The sequence below is a fragment of the Phascolarctos cinereus genome, unplaced genomic scaffold (assembly GCF_003287225.1).
Source record: "Phascolarctos cinereus isolate Bilbo 61053 unplaced genomic scaffold, phaCin_HiC Scaffold_4;HRSCAF=312, whole genome shotgun sequence".
In the NCBI taxonomy this organism is placed as follows: Eukaryota; Metazoa; Chordata; class Mammalia; order Diprotodontia; family Phascolarctidae; genus Phascolarctos; species Phascolarctos cinereus.
In genome coordinates, this window is record NW_027555847.1 from 268,171,942 (window position 1) to 268,191,344 (window position 19,403).

A 19,403-nucleotide genomic window follows, 5' to 3' on the forward strand; every position below is an offset into this window, starting at 1 on the left:
CATGCCACCAAAATGACAGGTCCAGTCCCTGTCTCTGATGGACCAACAAAGCTTCACAGTTGGCTATGAAATCTCTCTGGAACTGGTATGCTGTTTCTGAGAATCAGTGGGACAAAGTACATAGAGAGATGGCCTTGGATTCAGGAAGATCTTGGTTAAAATTCTGCCTGGATGTGTGACTCTGGACAAGTCACTTAATCCCTTAGTGCCTCAGAGCCCAGGCAACTCTCTAAGGCTGTAAATGGCAGAATAGGAACCAATCAGCATTGCATTAGTAAAAAAGGAGTCTGCTCCAAGGAAATCAAAGGTCTTCTTCCTTCATTTTCTTCTTCCCTCTTTTCCCCCTTACCCCATACACCAAAACTTGCAGTGTAGAACTCACAAACTGTATTGTCTTGTTAATTTTCTCACTCGTGGGGGCTTGATTTCTTGCTTCTCTTGCTTTTCTGTAGCGGGTTCAGTAGCTTCTACTTTTATAGAAGGAACAGGGCTTCTGGAGAGAGAAAAAGAAGCATATGGTAATGTTTTTGCTTTACTTATTGTTTTCCCAACTAAGCCACACCTGAACATCCTAACTTACTTTGTGAATTAGAAAATCCATTTGTTTTGTAGAATGGTAATTCTTTGAGGTCAGGTAATATTGGGTTTTTGTCTTTGTTTCTATCCCCAGTATCTAGCACAGTACCTTAAACATAGTATATATTCAATAAATGTCTGATTATCAAACTGAATTTATTTCCCTTTCTTGTTTACTTATCGTATACATGTATTTATTTAGAATGTAAAAATTTGTTTTGACCTAACCAATACCCAAACAATCCCCCTGGGATATAGTTTTTTGTCTGTTAACAGCAACATGGGATATGTCCTTAAACTTTGATAATGTAGTATTAAACTTGACTTGTATCCATTTCCATAGCATATCCAAAATAAGCTAAATGCACAATTTAAACTCCAAAAGAAGAAAAAAAAAAGTCAGACCAAGGTTCTTTCTGGAAGTTATGTGCCCACTCTACATCCACTCAAAAAGCAAACTACATTTTGAATATAGTCCCATTTTCCCCTAGTTCCAAGGGATGTAAGTGCCTATTATTTCAGTTGTTTTTCAGTGTACAACTCTTTGTGACCTCATTTGAAGTTTTCTTGGCAAAGATACTGGTGTGGCCTGTCATTTCCTTCTCTAGCTCATTTTACAGATGAAGAAACTAAGGCAAATAGGGTGAAGTGACTTGTCCAGAGTCACACAGCTAGTAAGTGTCTGAGACGAGATTTGAACTCAGAAGATGAGTCCAGGCCCAGCACTCTATCTACTGTTCCACCTTCCTGCCCTAAGTGCCCATTATGAAGATCCATAATAGGACAAATTTCCCTAATTCTATTAAGGGTACAATGATTTTAACAATCACCTAGTTTCATAATCTTGAAATTATTTTTTATCTTTTTCCTTTCCTTCAAACCTGTTACAATCAGTTGCAAAATCCTGTCAATTCTATTGCCTCAATCTGTCTCTCATTAGTCCCCCTGTCTACACACACACACACACACACACACACACACACACACACACTCTACTGTAAAATCCAGGCCCTCATTAATTCTCATCTGCTCTATTACAATAACTTCCTAATTGGTCTCTGTCCTTCTGATCTTTCCTCCTTTCTGATCTTTTATCTTCTGTATAGCTGCTAAACTAATATTCTTAAAACACAGACCTGGCCATGTAAACCTGCCCTACTCAAAGATTTGAATGGTTTCCTATTGCCTTTAGGATAATGAGTTTCAGTCTGATTGAGCTCACCACAATCCACCTATCTTTCTAGTCACTTTATAGTAATGATAGACAGAACTAGAAGGGACCTTAGAAGTAATTTAGTCCAATTCTCTCATATTACAGGCAGGAAAATTTAAGCTCATAGAATGATTTGTCCAAGGTCACTCAGGAACTCTGCTGAACCCAGATTCTCCAGCACCAGGGCCAATTCTCTTTCTACTGCATTATGCATGCCTTCTTTCATGTACTGCCTATTCCAGTCAAACTAGCCTACTTTTTGTTCCCTATAAACAACATTCCATCTCCCAATTCAGCCTTTGCACAGGTGGATATCTCATCCACCTTCCTACATGCCTAGAATATATCCCCTCTTCCTCCTTCTCATTTCTGATTCTTAGAATCCCTAGCTTCCTTCACAGCAAGTGTTTCATGTTTGTTTGTTTGTTTTTTGATTGATTGCTGCCCTGGTATTCCATGGGATGGATGAGGCTGGGGCTGAGATGGAACATTCAGAGAGATAGGAGGAAAATCAGGCTAGAGTAGTGTCATGAAAAACCAGAGAAGAGAAAGTACCCTGGAGAAGGTGATTGACAGTGTCAAAGGCTACGGAGAGGCCAAAAAATATGAGGATTGAGAAAAAAACTATTAGATCTGGCAATTAGGAGGCCATTGGTAATGTTAGAGAGAGCAGTTTCAGTTGAATTATGAGGTCAGAAGCCAGACTGTAGTGAATTTAGAAGAGAATAAGAGGAGAGGAAATGGAGGCACTGATTGTAAATGGCTTTCTCAGGAATTTACCCATAAAAGGGAAGAGAGATAGGAAAATAGTCAAAGATTTAGTTCCTTGAATGAGAGATGGAAAACAGGGGGGATGGAGGAGGGGAGCATGGCAACAGGGTGAAAAACAGCTGTGATGAGTGAAGATGAAGACTCATAGTTCCAGGGAGTTTATAGCTGGGTATCTTAGCTCCTCCCAGGTTCAGTCTGGAAGCAGAGCAACAACAGTGGAGGGGTAACAACAGCTAGGGTGAAGACGAAGGCGCAGGTCCTTGGGAATCTACACCTTAGTACATTAGCTCCCCTCAGGCATGGGATCCTACTTATCCTTTCTCTGAACCCTGTGAAATTTGCTTTCCAAAATCTTTTTTTTCAAATTCTGTCCAGCTTTTCCCTCCTTCTAAGATGGTGTGGTCACTTTCCTCCAAGGTTCCCATTGTTTCTAATTAAGCAGCCAATTCTTTCTAACTATTCAGAACCAGGTCCAGAATAGAGGCTAGGTTTGTTACTTCCTCCACCTTTGGAAGGATTTAATTATCATCAAATTTAGCCATTAATGTATGAGCTGCTTTGTTTTTGCCAGTGAGAGTTTCATTAGCTGTCTGTGTAACTGAAGTTCCCTGTAAGCAACATATCATGCCTCTACTCCAGGCTTTTTTGTTTTGTTTCCCAGACTCCTTATCAATTTCTTCATTCTGTCAATGTAGTCATAGTATAATGTTGTTGCTTGTCCTTCCTTCTTGACGAGGACCATGACATCAGGAAGGTGATGCCATGACTTGCAAGTGAATTGGATTTAAGTGAGCGAGGCTGTGCAAAGTCACCAGCCTCACTTTCTCCTCCAGAGCCATCTGGGTCCAGTGGCAAGACATAGATCAGGACGACTGGAGATGATCCTCTGTAGTATAATGTGAGGACAATGCAAGCTCTTTTTTTTCTCCCTCTATTGATATTCACCTCAATTCTTAATCCTGGATACTTTCACCAATTTGGTCCTAGAGGTCTAATACCTTGAACCTACCTTTATTCCTTGACCAATTAAAAAAAATTCCAAGCAATTCCTGGAGGGAATGAAGCAATAAAAGGATTCATCGAGTCCTCTACTCCCCCACCTTGTGAACAAAGAACTAAAATTCTGCCATGACTAGCACACTTCAACACTATCATAGGATGGCATTGACACACTCTGTCCCCTATCCCCAACTTGTTATAAACAATTTATTTATATAAGCATGCCCTAGTTACTAAAGAAAATCTTCAGAAAGCCAACAACTGTATTCAAATTTGAGAGGGAAGTGAACAGAAGATGGCTTTTCAGCCAGTAGACTGGACCATAGTTGGGTACCTTAGTGATACTTTGAGCTAATCCTAGGATACCAACCAATGTGTTCCATTGGTAAAATAAAACAAAACAAACTCTACTCCAGCATCTGGATATAGTACAGGTCACAAAAACTATCAGGAGAATGTAAGGGTCATAGGAAGAAGAGAAGAATATTCATAGTGGGTGATTCCTTGTTCAGAGGTCCAGAAGCAGCCATTTTTTCAACCTGATAACAACAACAACAGAGTTCTGCTCTCTTCCTAGGGCAGGTATCCAAGATTTAACAGAGAACCTCTCAAGGCATATTAAAATGGATAATCACTACCCACTTATGGGAACTCATGTAGGCACAATCGATTATGCTAGAAAGGAGTCTAAAAAGCACTGACAACAATCACAATATCATAGGTAAGAAATGGAAGACCAGAGAGAGACAGGCTGTATTTTCCTCATTGTTGCCCATTGAAGAAGAAATGCAAAAGAGAAAAATTTGAGAGGTGAGCTGCTGGTTGAGAAGGTAATATGAGAATGGAATTTTCACTTTAGAATGCTGGCTTAAAATACAGGGTGTTTGAAAAGACTCAGGACAGTATTGTATTAAAATGGCTACGATGTTAGGGATTCCCTGAATAGGGATGTCATATTCTTGGCTAGAGATGAACACACCTAACAAATACTGGGAAAACTGCATTTTCTACTTGTCTTCCAAATCTAAGGAAAAGAAGCTTTAAACTAAAAGTGATGGGTAATGCATATGAATATCCCCCTAGTTCAGACACTAGAGAGAACACTACAAAGAAGAAAAACTAGAAGTTGGAATACCCAGAAGTTCTATTGTATGTTGTTCAGTTATTTTTAGTCACATGATCCCATTTGGGGTTTTCTTGACAAAGACACTGGAGTGGTTTGCCATTTCCTTCTCCAGCTCATTTTACAGAAGAGGAAACTGAAGCAAACAGGGCTAAGTGACTTGCCCAGGGTCCCACAGTTAGTAAGTGTCTGAGGCCAGATTTGGACTCACAAAGAGGAATCTTCCTGACTCCAGGTCTGGCACTCTGTGCACGATGGCGCCGTCTAGCTGCCCCACCCGGAAGTTCACAGGCGCAAAATTTAAGAAAGGAGATTATACCCACGGCCTTAAACTTCTATGTACAAATGCTCAGCGTTTAGCCTTAACGATTTCTCACCAGGCTGTGCTCCTCTGGACTTCTCCATCATGGCCCAAAAACCTCTTCATTCTAGAAGAGCACTTCAGCCCCAGAATTCATTTCTCAGAAGTACCCTTCCCTATATTCCCTCCCTCCATTTGGATGGCTCCTCCCAGAACCTCCATTTAAGGAGGGTGCCCAGGCTAGTCATCTCTGAATTTCTCACAAGGCTGCACTCCAGACTTTTCTACCATGCCCCAGAGCTGGTTCCTTTCTCTTTCCACTCCATCCTCCCTTCAGCATCCTTTTACAGTTATCTCTTCCTCATCACAGGGTTAGGGGCACAGTGCCCCTGCAATCTGGAAAATCTGCCTAAAATATTTTGCCTTTCCCTCCATACCAGAGAAGTCTGAATTTTTTTTTCTTTTTCTTTCATGGGGTGTTTACAATACTTCATTATAAAATTTGGGTTAAGTATTTGGTCATAGGCTCTGTGTCATCTGCTGTGTCTTCATGTCTTCTATGGCTTCTGTGAAACTCCCCAAAATTTTCATTTTATTTCTTATTCCCAACCCGCAACATATTGAAACTGAGATGGGGAAAGTCACAATGTGGAAGGGATAACTGTATATATATTGTCTTCCCCCATTAGAAGCTTCTTGAGGGCAGAAAACTATCTCTTTTTGCTTGTGTTTGTATTCCCAGCACTTAGCACAGTGCCTGGTGTATAGTAAGTACTTAATAAATGCTTGATGAGTGACTGAGGAGGCAACCAAGAACTGGAAGATCTAACGAAACCAGGCAAATCTGATTTCACAGACACCAGTGAGATTCGGTGGGACAAAATCTATGATTGTACCAAGGCTGCCCAACCTGAGAAATGCCAGGCTGGATGAATCAAAAGCTGGAATTAAGGTTGCCTAGGGAAATATAAACAGCCTCTGATATGCAGATGAAACACTCTGATGGTAGAAAAGGAAGAGAAATTAATGAGCCTCTTGATGAGGGTGAAAGATTTGAGGAGAAAAGCTGGCTTGAAGCTTTACATCAAAGATGTAAGAGCTTGGCAACTGGTCACATCACTTCCTGGCAAATAGAGGGAGAAGAAATGGAAGCAGTGTCAGATTTAATATTCTTGGGCTCAAAGACAGTGACTGCAGCCACGGATGGAAAACTCCTTAGATGGAAAACGATGGCAAATCTGAACAGCATACTAAAAAGCTCTTGCCAACAAAGGCCCGTATAGTCAAAGCTATGGTTTTTCCATTAGTAATGTATGACTACGAGAGTTGGACTATAAGAAAAGCTGAGCACCACAGAATTGACGCTTTTGAATTATGGTGCTAGAGAAGGTTTTTGGGAGTCCTTTGGACAGTGAAAAGATCAAATCAGTCAATATTTAAAGAAATTAATTCAGATTATTTACTGGAAGGTCAAGTGCTGAAGCTGAAGTTTAAATACTTTTGCCACCTAATGAGAAAATGGGACTTATTGGGAAGATCCTGATGTTGGGAAAGATTGAAGGCAAAAGGAAAAGGGGATGGCAGAGGATGAGATGGATGGATAAGGTTATGGAAACAATGAACATAAACCTGGACAGACTTTGAGAGATGGTGGAGGCAAGAAGGGCCTGGTGCACTATGGTTCATGGGGTCACAAAGAATTTGACACAACTGAATAACTGAACAACAACCATAGCTCTGTTATTCAAAAGAAACAGGATAAAGACAATTCTGAAGGACTTATTGTGAGGGAAAATGCTATCTATCTCCAGAGAAAGAACTGATGGACTATGGATGCAGACTGAAGCATAACTTTGCTTTCTTTATTTTTCTTGGATTTTTTTTTGGTCTGTTTTCTTTCACAACATGACCAACATGGAAATGTTTTGCATGACTGCACATGTATAACATTAAATTGCTTGCCTTCTCAAGGGGGAAGGGAGGAAGGGAAGGAGAGAATTTAGAACTTAAAAAATTTAAAAACAAATGTTAAAAATTATTTTTACATGTAATTTAGGAAAAATAAAATATTTTTTTAAAAGAAAGTGGATAGGTAAAAGGGGAGGTAGGATAGCTATTTTTAATTAAAAAGGTATACTCATGTGAGGAAATCCAGGAAAGAGATGGGGAAGCATGACAGAGAGTATCAGAGTGAAGGTCAAATGGCCAACGAAACAACAGTGATTCTGTCCCTGGAATATATATGATAGACCACTTGACCATAAAGATGAAATAAAGAGTTTGAGAAACAGACAGGTCTGGCCTAGAGGCATGATATAATATTGATTGGGGTAGAGGGACTTCAATGATCCATATATATGTTAGATCTATCTCTCTCTCCTTCATCTCTCTCTCTCTTTCTCTCTCTCTCTTCTCTTTCTCTCTCTCATAATAACTTCTTTTTTGTGAGGCAATGGGCTGAAGTGACTTGCCCAGTGTCACACAGCCAGTAAATGTCAAGTATCTTAGGCCAGATTTGAACTCAGGTCTTCCTGAATCCAGGCCTGGTGCTCTATCCACTGTGCCATCTAGCTGCCCCCTCATAATAACTTCTTGAAACACTTTTTTAATTTCATTCTTCAAAAGGTAGAGGAAGCAACAAGGGGAGATTCTTTTCTAGATCTGATTTTCACTAACAGGGAGGTCTTGGTTGTTGCAGTAGAAATGATGAGAGACCTGGGGGGTTAGGGGCTGAGGTGGGGAAGAGTAAACTTCCTCTTCATAGGCTGATGATAGAGAAGGAAAGCAAATCCAGGCTTATTTCAACATATAGCACAGACTTTGAGAAGGCAGATTTCAAATGGGAAAAAGATAGGTAAGCTCTCATGGACTAAAATGTAAAAAGGAAAGTCAGCCCCAGGAGGGATGGGAGATGCCTGAAAATGAAATTTTGAAGACACAAAGGGAAACAATTCTGATGTGTACAGAAAAAGTGATCTCTGAAGAGGCTAATGTGAATATTCAGGGAACTCACCAAACAACTTAGATTTACAAAAGAAATTCAAAGAAGATAGAAGCAAGTTCAGAAAAGGGAGGATGAAAATAAAAGTATGGTGTGATTTCGTAAAATGAGTGTCAGAAGTGCTAAAGCTTAGCATAATCTAAGGCTCAGGAGGGAAGCTAAAGACCAATAAAAAAAAAAGGGGGTTTGGGTTTTTTTTGTTGTTGTTATATTGGGAAAAGAAAGAGGCCCAAAGTAGGACGGAACCTTTCCATGGTTTGAATGGAACAACAATAACTGATAACAGAGGGAAGGGGCTGCTTCTTAACTCTTATTTTGTGTCTGTTTTCTCTGCCAAGGAGAATGACCTTTCACTGACTGGAACCTTGGTCAGTCAGGAGAAACATGGGGCACCTGGAATTAGGCATGGAGAGCACCAAAAGGGAGGACTGATATAGAAGAAGGACAAGAAGGGTGCTGAAGGCAGATTCCTCTTACTTTGTGATTTTGCCTAGGGCTGGCCCTGCTAGGAAATTAAGAACAGAGAAACCAATTCAAGATGGAGAAGAAATAGCTATGAATAAAAAGGATCTCAGGATCAGACGGATAATATGGTGATTATAAATTCAGAATGGCTGGTTGTTTGGGCAAAGAAAATGAGATTGTTGATTCTAATGGCCACCCCCTCCCCATGCCTGGAATGCGCTCTCTTCATTTCCATCTCATGGTTTCTCTGGCTTCCCTCAAGTCCAACTAAAATCCTATCTTCTACAGGGAGCATTTCCTGGTCCTGCTTAATTCTAGTGCCCTCCCTCTGTTGATAATATCTGTTTTTTCTTGTATATAACTTGTTTGTACATAATTGTTTGCCTGTTGTCTCCCTCATTAGATTTTGAACTCCTGAGAGCAAGGACTGTCTTTTGCCTTTCTTTGTATCCCCAGTGCTTAACACTGTGCTTGGCACATAGCAGGCACTTAATGAATGTTTATTCACTGATTGACTGACTGATTTTCAATCGATATGTACTTGCATCATGACAAAGGACAACCTATTTCCATATGAATTAATCTATAATATTATACTGTCATTTTTTTTTGCTTTTTGGTGAGGTAATCAGGGTTAAGTGACTTGCCCAGAGTCACACAGCTAGTAATACACTATCATTTTCAAAGCAAATGTCTACCAAAGCCATCAGATCTTCCCTAGTCAAGCATCAATGACTAGAAGTCAGTATACTGTATTTCAAGCTTTTGTTTGAGGTAGAGGAACTTTAAATATCTGAAGATCCTTAAATCAGAAGTTTCCTTGCAAATCTTCCTCTTCACAGCCATTGGCTAATGCCAATCAGATAAGCTGAGTCTATTCTTCAAGCCCACTGGGATTGTGCAATTTCTTTTGTCTGACTCTGCTATCATAGAATTCTAAGGCTAGAAGTCTTCACTATGGCTGCATTTCAACCTCTGTGGCTTGGGGGGTTAAATTCCCCTAGAAGACAATTAGGGCATAGGTAAGTTCAATCTGCAGAAGGGAGAAGAATAGGAAAGAGAGAATGAGTGAACAGCTCTGAGCAATGGCCAGGCATTATGTCGATTTTTCTGTTCTATATCATCCTGGCTGACTTACCAGGTCATATTAGCCTCTTCAGCTTCCTGAAGGCTAATTGCTAAAATAGTATTCCTTATGGTAGAGTCTGCTAATACTAATGATCAACAGTATATTTTAAATCACTGACCTAGAGTTTTTTCCTACACCCTTTGAATTCGAATTATTGCAATTTTATTTCCTGCCACACTAATTTTTAAATTTTATTTATTTACTTTAATTTATGGAATAAAACAAGCATTTCCATAACATAATATAATAAAGAAAAGATGATTGCACATAAAACTGCAAATCTATTGTGTACGACTTGCTATTTCTTTTAAATATATAATAAAGTTATCATGTACATTTCTTTTTTTCCCTCCCCCTTCCAATCTTAGAGATGGCTACCATTAGACACAAATATGTATATCTATGTATAACCATTCTATACATACTTCTATGTATCAGTTCTTTCTCTGGATGCAGATAGTGTCTTCATTATGTCCTTTATAGTTAATTTGGGTATTGATAATAGTCAAAATGACTTATTTACTCAAAGCTGTTCTTAAAACAGTACTACTTTTACTGTACAGGCACTGATTTTTACAAAGAAATGTAATCAGGAATTTTGTTTAGAGAAGAGTGTTGAGGCTATACACATTTAGCAATGGTTCTCTCCCTGCCCCTTCAACCAAGAAGCAACAGACCTTACATTAGGGTCCTGAAGAGTGGATTTCTTATTGACAGTGGCAAAATCTGGCTCCTCTTTCACAGCCTGTTAAAGGAAAGAGACAATTTACTGATGTGAATATCTTTGCATTCAAGAATATTGTAATGGCTAAGATAGTTGATGTAAATGTACCATAAATGTCAAGGCAATATATGAAAAATCAGTTAAAAGAGCAATCATTCAGCAATTATCAAGCGTCTACTATACACCAGGCACTGTACTGGGTATATACCAGGCATGGAGACAGCCTGCACAGGCACAGAGATGCGAGTGGAGCTTAATGTTTGAAAAACACCAAGAAGACTAATTTGGCTAGAATATATGTAAAAAAGAATACCATGTAATAAGGTTGAAAAGGTAATTGATGCTTGTCCATGAATGACTTTAAATGCCAAATTGAAGAGTCTGATTTGACCCTGGGGGTAACAGGGAGCCAATGGAGTTTATTGAGTAGGGGAGTGACATGGTCAGCCCTGTATTTAGTAAAATTACTTTGGCAAATGTATGGAGAAGGGTTGGAGAAAGGGAGATACCTCAGGCAAGAGGTGATATGGGCCTGAATTAGGGTGGTGGCTGTGTGAGAAGAGAACAGGGGGACTGATCTGGCAGATGTTGTAGAGGTAGAAATGACAGGATTTTGCAACTGATTAGACATGTGGAGTGAAAGAGAGTGAGGACTCTGGCTCTTATAGGTATAAGATTAATATTGTGAAGGAGAGCTTTTCTTGAAATATATTTGTGAGTCCTGAAAGAGTAAAAGACTAGAATCTAATACATTTGATTATTTATGTTGATATGAGATTATCACAGAAATATCATACAAGAATCAGTGAGTTGAACCTCTTCATTTGACCAATGAGGATACTGATGACCAGAGAAGGGAAGGGATTTGCCTATGCTCACACAGCCATCATATGCAGTCAAACCCAGGTCTTGTGACTATTAGGAAAATGACTATTTCACAATGTCCCTCCTAGCACAGAAAACCAATTCCAAAGGGAAGATTAAAACAATTTCCTTGAATCATTAATCTTTCTCCTCTCAACATTGTACAGGTCTGTCAAAAAGTAGCAAGATTAACCATTTGAATTTTATCTCCTTTCTCTGGTCAGCGTTTCCATTGGTGTTGGTGTTAACCAACAATTACAGAACCACAGAATCCCAAGAGTTAGGAAGGCATCTTAGAGTTCTTCTAGTTCAATCTGAACAGAAATCCTCTCTATAACATCCCTCTGAACTAGTTTTCCAGCCTCTGCTTAAAGCTTCCAGTGATGGAGATTTCACTATTTCCCAAGGCAATTCATTCTAAAAAGCTGACAGGGGTTCCCTTGCTTTGGCTATTCAAGTGGATTTCCAAGGAAGACATTTTTTGGAAAAAGAAAAAAAAATCATTTACTAGATGAATGACCCCTAGTCTCCTCTTTAAGTTTTAGTTACTTTGGTTTAGAACTGGAAGGGACTTTAGAGATCATCTCCAAGAATTCTTAACCCAACGTCCATGAACTTGTTTTTAAAAATATTTTGATACTGCATTTCATTATTAATCAATTTCCTTTGTAATCATATGTCTTTTATGCATTTAAATTGTTCTTTTGAGAAGGGGTCCATAGGTTTTATCAGACTGCTGCTAAAGAGGACCATGACTCACACAAAAGGGTTAAGGATTCTTAGCCATAATCCTTCTCTGTCATTTTACAGATGAGGAAACATTTACAGATGGTTTGGCTAAGGTCAAGCAGATAGTAAGAAGCAGAACCAGTATTTGAACCCAGGTCCTCTGATTCCAAATTCAGTGCTTTCTTATGCGTATAACTGCCTCTTTTATGGGATTGCTGCTTGCAAGGAAAGTGTTTTTTAAGCCTTAAAACACCAAATATGTGAACTTTTGTTATTTTGAGAAAGAAAAACCAAAAAAAAATTGGAATTATGGGGGTCATTTAATATTTTTCAGTGCATAAATTTTTTTTCTCTCCCTCTCACTTCTCTCCCCACCACTGAAAAGTTAAAGAAAAGTCCCTGTGCCAAATCTTCATAGTCAAGCAAAACAAATGGGGTAATTTAAAGTTCAGGTCTTTGCCTCTGGTGTTACACTAGGCCTTGTACCAGCCTAGTACACTGTACAGCACATAGTAGGTATTTAATATATTTGTGGATGAGAGCAGTCCTTAGCTTTAGGATATGAAAGTAATAATGCTTAAAGTATCTGGGGTAAAATTCAGGTTTATTATACCAAGACAATAAGGGTCTGATGGTAGCATCCATTTAAAAATTAATAATCTGTAATGACTCCTCAAGGCTACCTTCTCTATTACATGACCTCCCCAGACTTTCCATTTTAGTACCGCTTAGAGCCCTAGTCCTGCCCTTCCCAAGTTACCTGCAGTCCCCAACCATCACCTGTCCTTAAAGCAAGATAACAAAGTGAGCGGAGAGCGCAAGCAATGCTGTGCTCTGGGATGCTTATGATATTGTGCAAAACAGTTTCTTAAGCATACAAAGGTCATAGGACCATAGATTTAGACCTGGAAGACTTGGAGACTGAGTCCAACTCCCTCATTTTACATATGAGGAAACAGGCACAAAGAGGTTAAATGGGTCACACAGCTAGTAAGTATTTAAAGTGGGATTTAAATCTAGTTCTTCCTAGTGCTAAGCCCAGTGCCCTATACACTATATCATGTTGCCTCTGAAAGGGCAGGGATAGTGTAAGAGTTATTTTTCATGTAAATGAAAAAAAAAAGCTGCTAAAGATTTGAAAATGAATGTTGCAATAAATAAGCTTGACTCAAAGAAGGGATATGAGAAGATGCTTTCTCCCCACATTGGAAAGAAGGTAGATTGAGAATGAGGCAGAGATTTCCACTCTTGAAGAATAAGGTCTGTTAAGAAGTAGAATGGAAATTATAGAAAGATATAAGGTCATAAATTCTAAACTGGAAGGAACCCCACAGGCCATTGAATCCAATCTCCTCATTGCCCTCGTCTTACAAATGAAAAAACAGAGGCCCAGAGATTTTGCATGACCTGCCCATGATCACACCCCCAGTAAGTGTCTGAGGCAAGATTCAAACCCAGGGATCTCCCCAGCCATGATGACCTTTGGGAATGAAATATCTTGAGTTCCCTACCCAGCAGAAAAGGGAAAGGCCCAAATGTTGATTAGTCAATTCAGGTATTTCAGGGTATTATTATCTCCTGGAGCTGGTTAGAAAATAAGCCTCTTGGATATAAAGACCATGTCTGAAAGGATGGGTCCAGTGGAAGCTGCCCAGTAAAAAAAGGGCTGGCATGAGACAATGCCCCTAAAATGGCAGGCAGAGGGTTAAAGGGGAAAGGTACTCTAGGGGAAGTAGGCATTACTGTAACTGAAAAGGTATCGAGGCTTTCATGGCTCACACAACTGGAATTCTGAATACAGATCAAGTCACTCACTAGGTTCCCCAAATGAGAACTCCTTGGGCAGAAACAGAAGGCACTGAAGCTTCTACCTGACCTCTCATCAGCTTTCTGAAGGAGAAAACAGAAGAGATTCCCACTGAGTATCCCCACCTTCTGGAACTCTTTAACCAGGAGCAAGCAAACCAGCTGCCTTGGAACTGAAAATTGGACAGCTCCCCCGACTTCCAAGTTTTTCTTCTGTAAAATGAGGGAGGTTGAAATGGATTCCTAAGATTCCTTTCAGTTCTAGTATCCTATGATTCTCTATTACATCTCAATGTTTCTGAACCAACACGTACTACTGTATGTGTTCAGCCCTACAGGGAGGAGGAATAAATGACCTGGATGCTGAAAAACTCTGAAGGTAGCTGGGCCATCAAAACCCATAGGAATGGAATTGTTTGGAATGCCACAGAAGAGATTCCTGCTCAGTTATGGGCTGGACTACATTCCTGGGTGATCTTGGGCAAGTTACAGCATCTATGGGCCTTAGTTCATAGGTTCATAGATTTTTTAAGGTGGAGAAACCTTCCAGATCATGGAATCCAATCATCTCATTTTACAGAGGAGATGTACTGAGAGTCACACAGTTAAGTGTCTGAGGTAAGATATGAACTGATGACTTCCTGGCTCCGAGCCAGTAAGTAAGTACGTATGAGAAGTGGATTAGGTGACCTATAAAGTCCCTTCTAGTTCTAAATCTGGGACTCTACGTTTTATCGGATCCCTTCCAGCTCTGAGTTCCACAAGGAGTTCTTCCTCCACGCAGAGAGAAAAAAAAACCTTTTTTTTTTTGAGTTTCAAAACTTGTGACTTGTGTTGCATCTCCCACCAAGTTCTGTTGGACACATTTCTGGTTCAGGGAGGCTACAGGTACCAACATTTAATAGCTTTCTGACTTTGGTCATGACTCTGCCCATTTCTCTAATTCGTAAGTTGATGAGTCATTCATTCCCTTTCCCCACTCTCAAGTAGCAATCCAAAGTTCTGTTTCAAAGCATTTTTTTTGGACTGGACCTATTTTTTTTTTTTTAGCAGGGGAAGTTTCTAGTGAGGAAACCCCTTCTACCAATGCAGATCAGAATCTGCTTGGCAACTTATAGTAGTAGAGAACTGCCTAATGCAGTGATGGCAAACGTGGTTCACAGCCTGCATCTGGCCCACAAAATCCCTGAGTTTGGAACAGGAGAGAAGAGGCCTTTAGGCTTTTCATTCTCTTCAGTCTCATCAGTTTCATCAGTCTCTTGGATTCTTCAGGGCTCTGCTGTCTCAAGAGATAAGATGAATGATGCCAATCTCATTTCAGGCTGCTGAAGAGAGAATATGACCCTGGGAAGAAGCTGGCATGACAGGAGCTGGCAGTGTCCATCATGTCCCTGTCCCTAGCTTTGGGTGAGATTAGGACTCCATTTCGTTCTCCTCTCCTGTCCTCCCTCTCCCTCTTCCTCTCCCTTTCCCTCTCCCCCCTTCCCCCTCTCTCTCTCTCTCTCTCTCTCTCTCTCTTTTCTCATCTGTCTTCTCATCTCTTCTCTTCTCTCCCCTCCCTCCTCCTTATTCCTTCCTTTATCTCTCTCTCTCTGTCTCTGTCTCTCTCTCTCTCTGAGTTACCTCACTCCTAATGGGAGAGCTCCTTCACTCTGAATTGTTTGAGATATATTCACCTATGTATACTTTCGTGTTTTCACTCAACTCATGCCATAGCTTTGTCTATCTGCACCCCCTGACCAAGACAGATGTACTGTTGGACTAATTCAATGCAATGCCCATCCAACTGCAGTAGGTCAATTAACATTCTCCATTCACTGGGTTTCTCTTGTATGGATGTTTAGGCCAATCTCCTTTGACCTTCCATGGGGCTTGATGGAATCAGCACAATGTCATTTGCACAAAAGAGCATTTGGAGGACCTCACCAGCAATAGGGAATCCCTCTTCCAGTTAGATTCTCCTCAGGACATCTTACATGATAATGGTGAACAACTTCAGAAAATCCATATCTCTCTCTTTCATGAAAATATACTCAACACTGATAATTAAAAATCAATGAAAAAGTTCTCTCTCTGAGTGCTTCCTTCACAGGGGATTTGGCTATGTTTCCTTCTTTTTCTTCCACTGATGGGGATGTAAGATGGCAGTAAGCTTACCAGATAAGCCAAGGATGTAGAAATGCTTGTGTGTGGGAGTTCTGAGGGTGAAGGAGAAGAAAAAATGGTCCTCTACTTGGAAGAAATGTTCTCCCACTGACCATCCTGGCAGGCCTGAGGTGGCCAGGCAGTCTGTACCTATAGGGAAATACCCCTGCCCTGGCCAGTACTATATGGACTGAGGTACACACTGAATGAACTCTAGCTCCTAATAGGTTTTACTAAGAGAGGAACAGAATTTCCTGGTTTTTGTCTTCCCTGTCCAGACTAATAAGATAAATGATACCACAAAGGGGTAGAGCTACAGGGAGAGAGGTGACCAGCTTTCTGAGAGTTAGAGAGTTTGGCAGTTACCCCAGAACACCCTCTGGTGTTAGGAGATGCATCTGGCTGGCAGGGTGAGCATCTGGTTGATGGGACGTGGTTATGAATACTGACTACAATCAGGCATGGCTCACAGCACCCACTGGGGACCACACGGCCATCAAGTCATCTTGTATTTTCTTAACGAATACACAGAAAACACACTGTTGAAGTACAACCTTTAAGACTGAGAATTGTTCTCTCAAACCAAATAAGGCTTTTTGTTTTTGTTTTTTTGTAATCGACAAACAATGAACATAACAAGCTTTTGTATTCTCTGTACCTCTTAGTCAAATGTACAACTATGAAAACATGATTTACTGTAGGAAGTCATTTTCAAAAACTTGCCTGTTGCCTTCCAGTTGTCATTTATAGTGAGAATTATGGACACACATAAAGTTCCATTCTTCTAGTAGTGGGAAGGTAAAAATATTTCTAGAAAATGAATTGTGATGATAGGAGGCAGCTGCCTTGTTTTAGAGAAAAGTGCTTAACAACAACAACAACAATAACATTTATGTAACACTTACTGTGTGCCAGGCACAGACTCAGAAACATCTGATTGGATAAAGGAATTTGGAGTTCCAGGGGGCTGTTTGTCTCTTTTAGTTTTCAACTGAATTCAACTCAATTCAATTCAACAAGCATTTATTGACTACTGATTATGCAGGAAGCGCTGTTGAGCTCTTGAGAATGTAGTAGACATGACTAATTTTTGCTTTTTTGTTAACTTTTAAAATTCTAAACTGACTATCAACAAAAGCAATTTGAACAAATGCAATAAAAAATATTGTACCTATATATATTCTGAATTATTTTGTTGTTGTTAAGTTGTTTAAATCGTGTCTGACTCTTTGTGACCCAATTTTGAGGGGTTTTCTTGGCAAAGATGCTGGAGTGGCTTGTTATTTCTTTCTCCAGCTCATTTTACAGATGAGCAAACTGAGGCAAATGAGGTTAAGTGACTTGCCCAGGGTCACATAGCTAGTAAGTGTCTGAGGTCGAATTTGAACTCAGGAAGATGAATCTTCCTGATTTCAAGTCCATTCACATTCTATTCACTGTGCCACCTGGCTGCCCCCTGAATTATTTACAATTTGTTTATATTATACCTATATATATTATATTACATTATATTATGTTATATTATATACATATGTATACATTAATTTTTAACAAAGTAACTAAAGTGCCATGTTTGTTTCTGTGTACCTTTATGAGCTCTTTTTCTTCTGTATATTATGAAAGCAAAGTATAGGGGGTTCTTAAATTTTATAGATAATTTAAATTAAGTAAGGCAGAAAGCTGAGCTGAAATTTAGTAGGCCTCTATATTTAAAAAAGCTATCAGTTCTTGGCTAAGATAAAAAAAAAAGCCTTTGTGCAAATGTTAGCATATGCACATTGTATTATCGGAAGAGATTAATTTTATTAATTTTTTATGACTAGACAAAACTAAGGCTGTTTTAAGAAAACTACTATTATTTGAATCTTTCTGATTTATACCTTTATCTCTTCCTGAAAGTCCTTGAAGCTATTATGCTGTAACATCATAAAAAATGTTTTTGATTTGTTTTCCCTTTCTGTTTTACAACCACTTTATTCTTGATTTGTATCTTTAATGAATACCCTTTAGAGGAGGTAATTTCTAGGCTTTTCTGGAAGTATCTTTAGGAGATTATATAAATTCTGGGCTTCTTATGTCAAAATAAGGAGAGTTGGTTGATAAAGAGAGATCTCTTTATTAGGTAACCATCCTCAAAATTGCTATTTGAGCTACCTGATAAATATTGTTTCTAGTAGATATGATCACCATACACAAGCCTAATTGACTCAGTTTATTTGCTATGACAATATATAACATATGTGTATTAATTGAAATAAAATAATCTGTTTCTGTGTACCTTTATGATCTTTCTTCTATGTATTTTGTTATTACTATTATTTTACGTAGTTGTCACATGTATATGTTGTTCTGATTTTGCTTTCTTCATTCATCATTTTTATTTTTCTAGTCCAAACCTATGATTTAATCAGTATAGAGAATGTCCAGTGACCAATCTCCATGCACCAAAGCAGATCTACATCTCTTCTGCAGTTTAAAGCCTTTATAAGAAATGACGAGCAGGCTGATTTCAGAAAGAAAAAAAAAAGCCTTGAAAGACTTACATGAACTGATGCAAAGTAGTGTGAGCAGAACCAGGAGGACATCACACACAGTAGAAGCAATATTGTACAATGATCAACTGTGAATGACTTAGCTATGCTCAGCAGTACAATGATGTAATTTAAATCCTTGAAAGTGACCTGAGACCCTTAGAAGTTAAGGACTTAGCCAGGCTCATTTTACCAGGAGTAGGACCTGAACCTAGGTCCTCCCAGCTCCAAGATATCCATCTTCTCTACCATGTTGTCTCTCATGCCATGTCTCATGAGACAATAATATTCTTTTGCAGCGTTAGGCAATCATTTGTTTAGCCTTTCCTCCAACCCACTGGGTACAAGTTGCTTCTAGTTTTTTCTATCATAAAGTATCTATGAACATATTGGTACAGATGGGTCCTTTTTTGCTTTTAATACATTTGAGGATCTAGTCTTAGAAGTGGGTATAATCTGTTTTGTTTTCAAATAAAGGCTGGATGACCAAGCACTTGCTGGTTATGTCACAGAGATTATTCTTGCTGTGGTGGGGTCCTTTGCAGCTTTGAGTTTCTGTGAGTCTGATTACATACTGGCATATTGTTTTCCAAAAAGATTGCACCAATTCACGGCTCCAGCAGCAGTATAATAGTGTGGCTATATCTCCACAGACAAGGCAAAATTGAATTTTATCCTTTTAAAATGATCTCTGCCAACTTAATGAGTTCCTCAAAGGTATTTTAATTTGTGTTGCTTTGAGTATTATGAAGTCTGAACAATTTGCAGGTGGTTGTTCACAAGTCATGTTTCTTCTTTTTAGTACAAAATTCTATATACAAATTCTTTTATGATTCACCCTTTGAGAAACTGACTTTGCTCTTATAAATGAATCAATTTCCTGTAGATTTTGGAATCTAGATTTTTATCAAGTATTTTTATTACAAAGTTTCTCCTCATCTGCTTCTTTACTTTTTATTCTGGATGGGTGAATTGCTTTTTTTTTTATTGTGCAAAAGCAATTTTTATACATTTAAATTAATTTGT

General features: G+C 39.1%; 1 protein-coding gene across 3 annotated transcripts in view; it reads right to left on the minus strand.

The window, feature by feature from the left end:
* Positions 1-19,403, minus strand: part of EPB41L4B (erythrocyte membrane protein band 4.1 like 4B) — a 247,130-nt gene that overhangs the window by 30,895 nt on the left and 196,832 nt on the right. For all 3 annotated transcript variants that reach the window (XM_078153049.1, XM_021004573.2, XM_021004571.2), the window contains exons 19-20: positions 10,256-10,323; positions 383-493 (exon numbers count right to left, since the gene is read on the minus strand). In XM_078153049.1, coding sequence (XP_078009175.1) covers positions 383-493; positions 10,256-10,323 — 179 coding nt within the window. The remainder of the gene's footprint in view (positions 1-382; positions 494-10,255; positions 10,324-19,403) is intronic.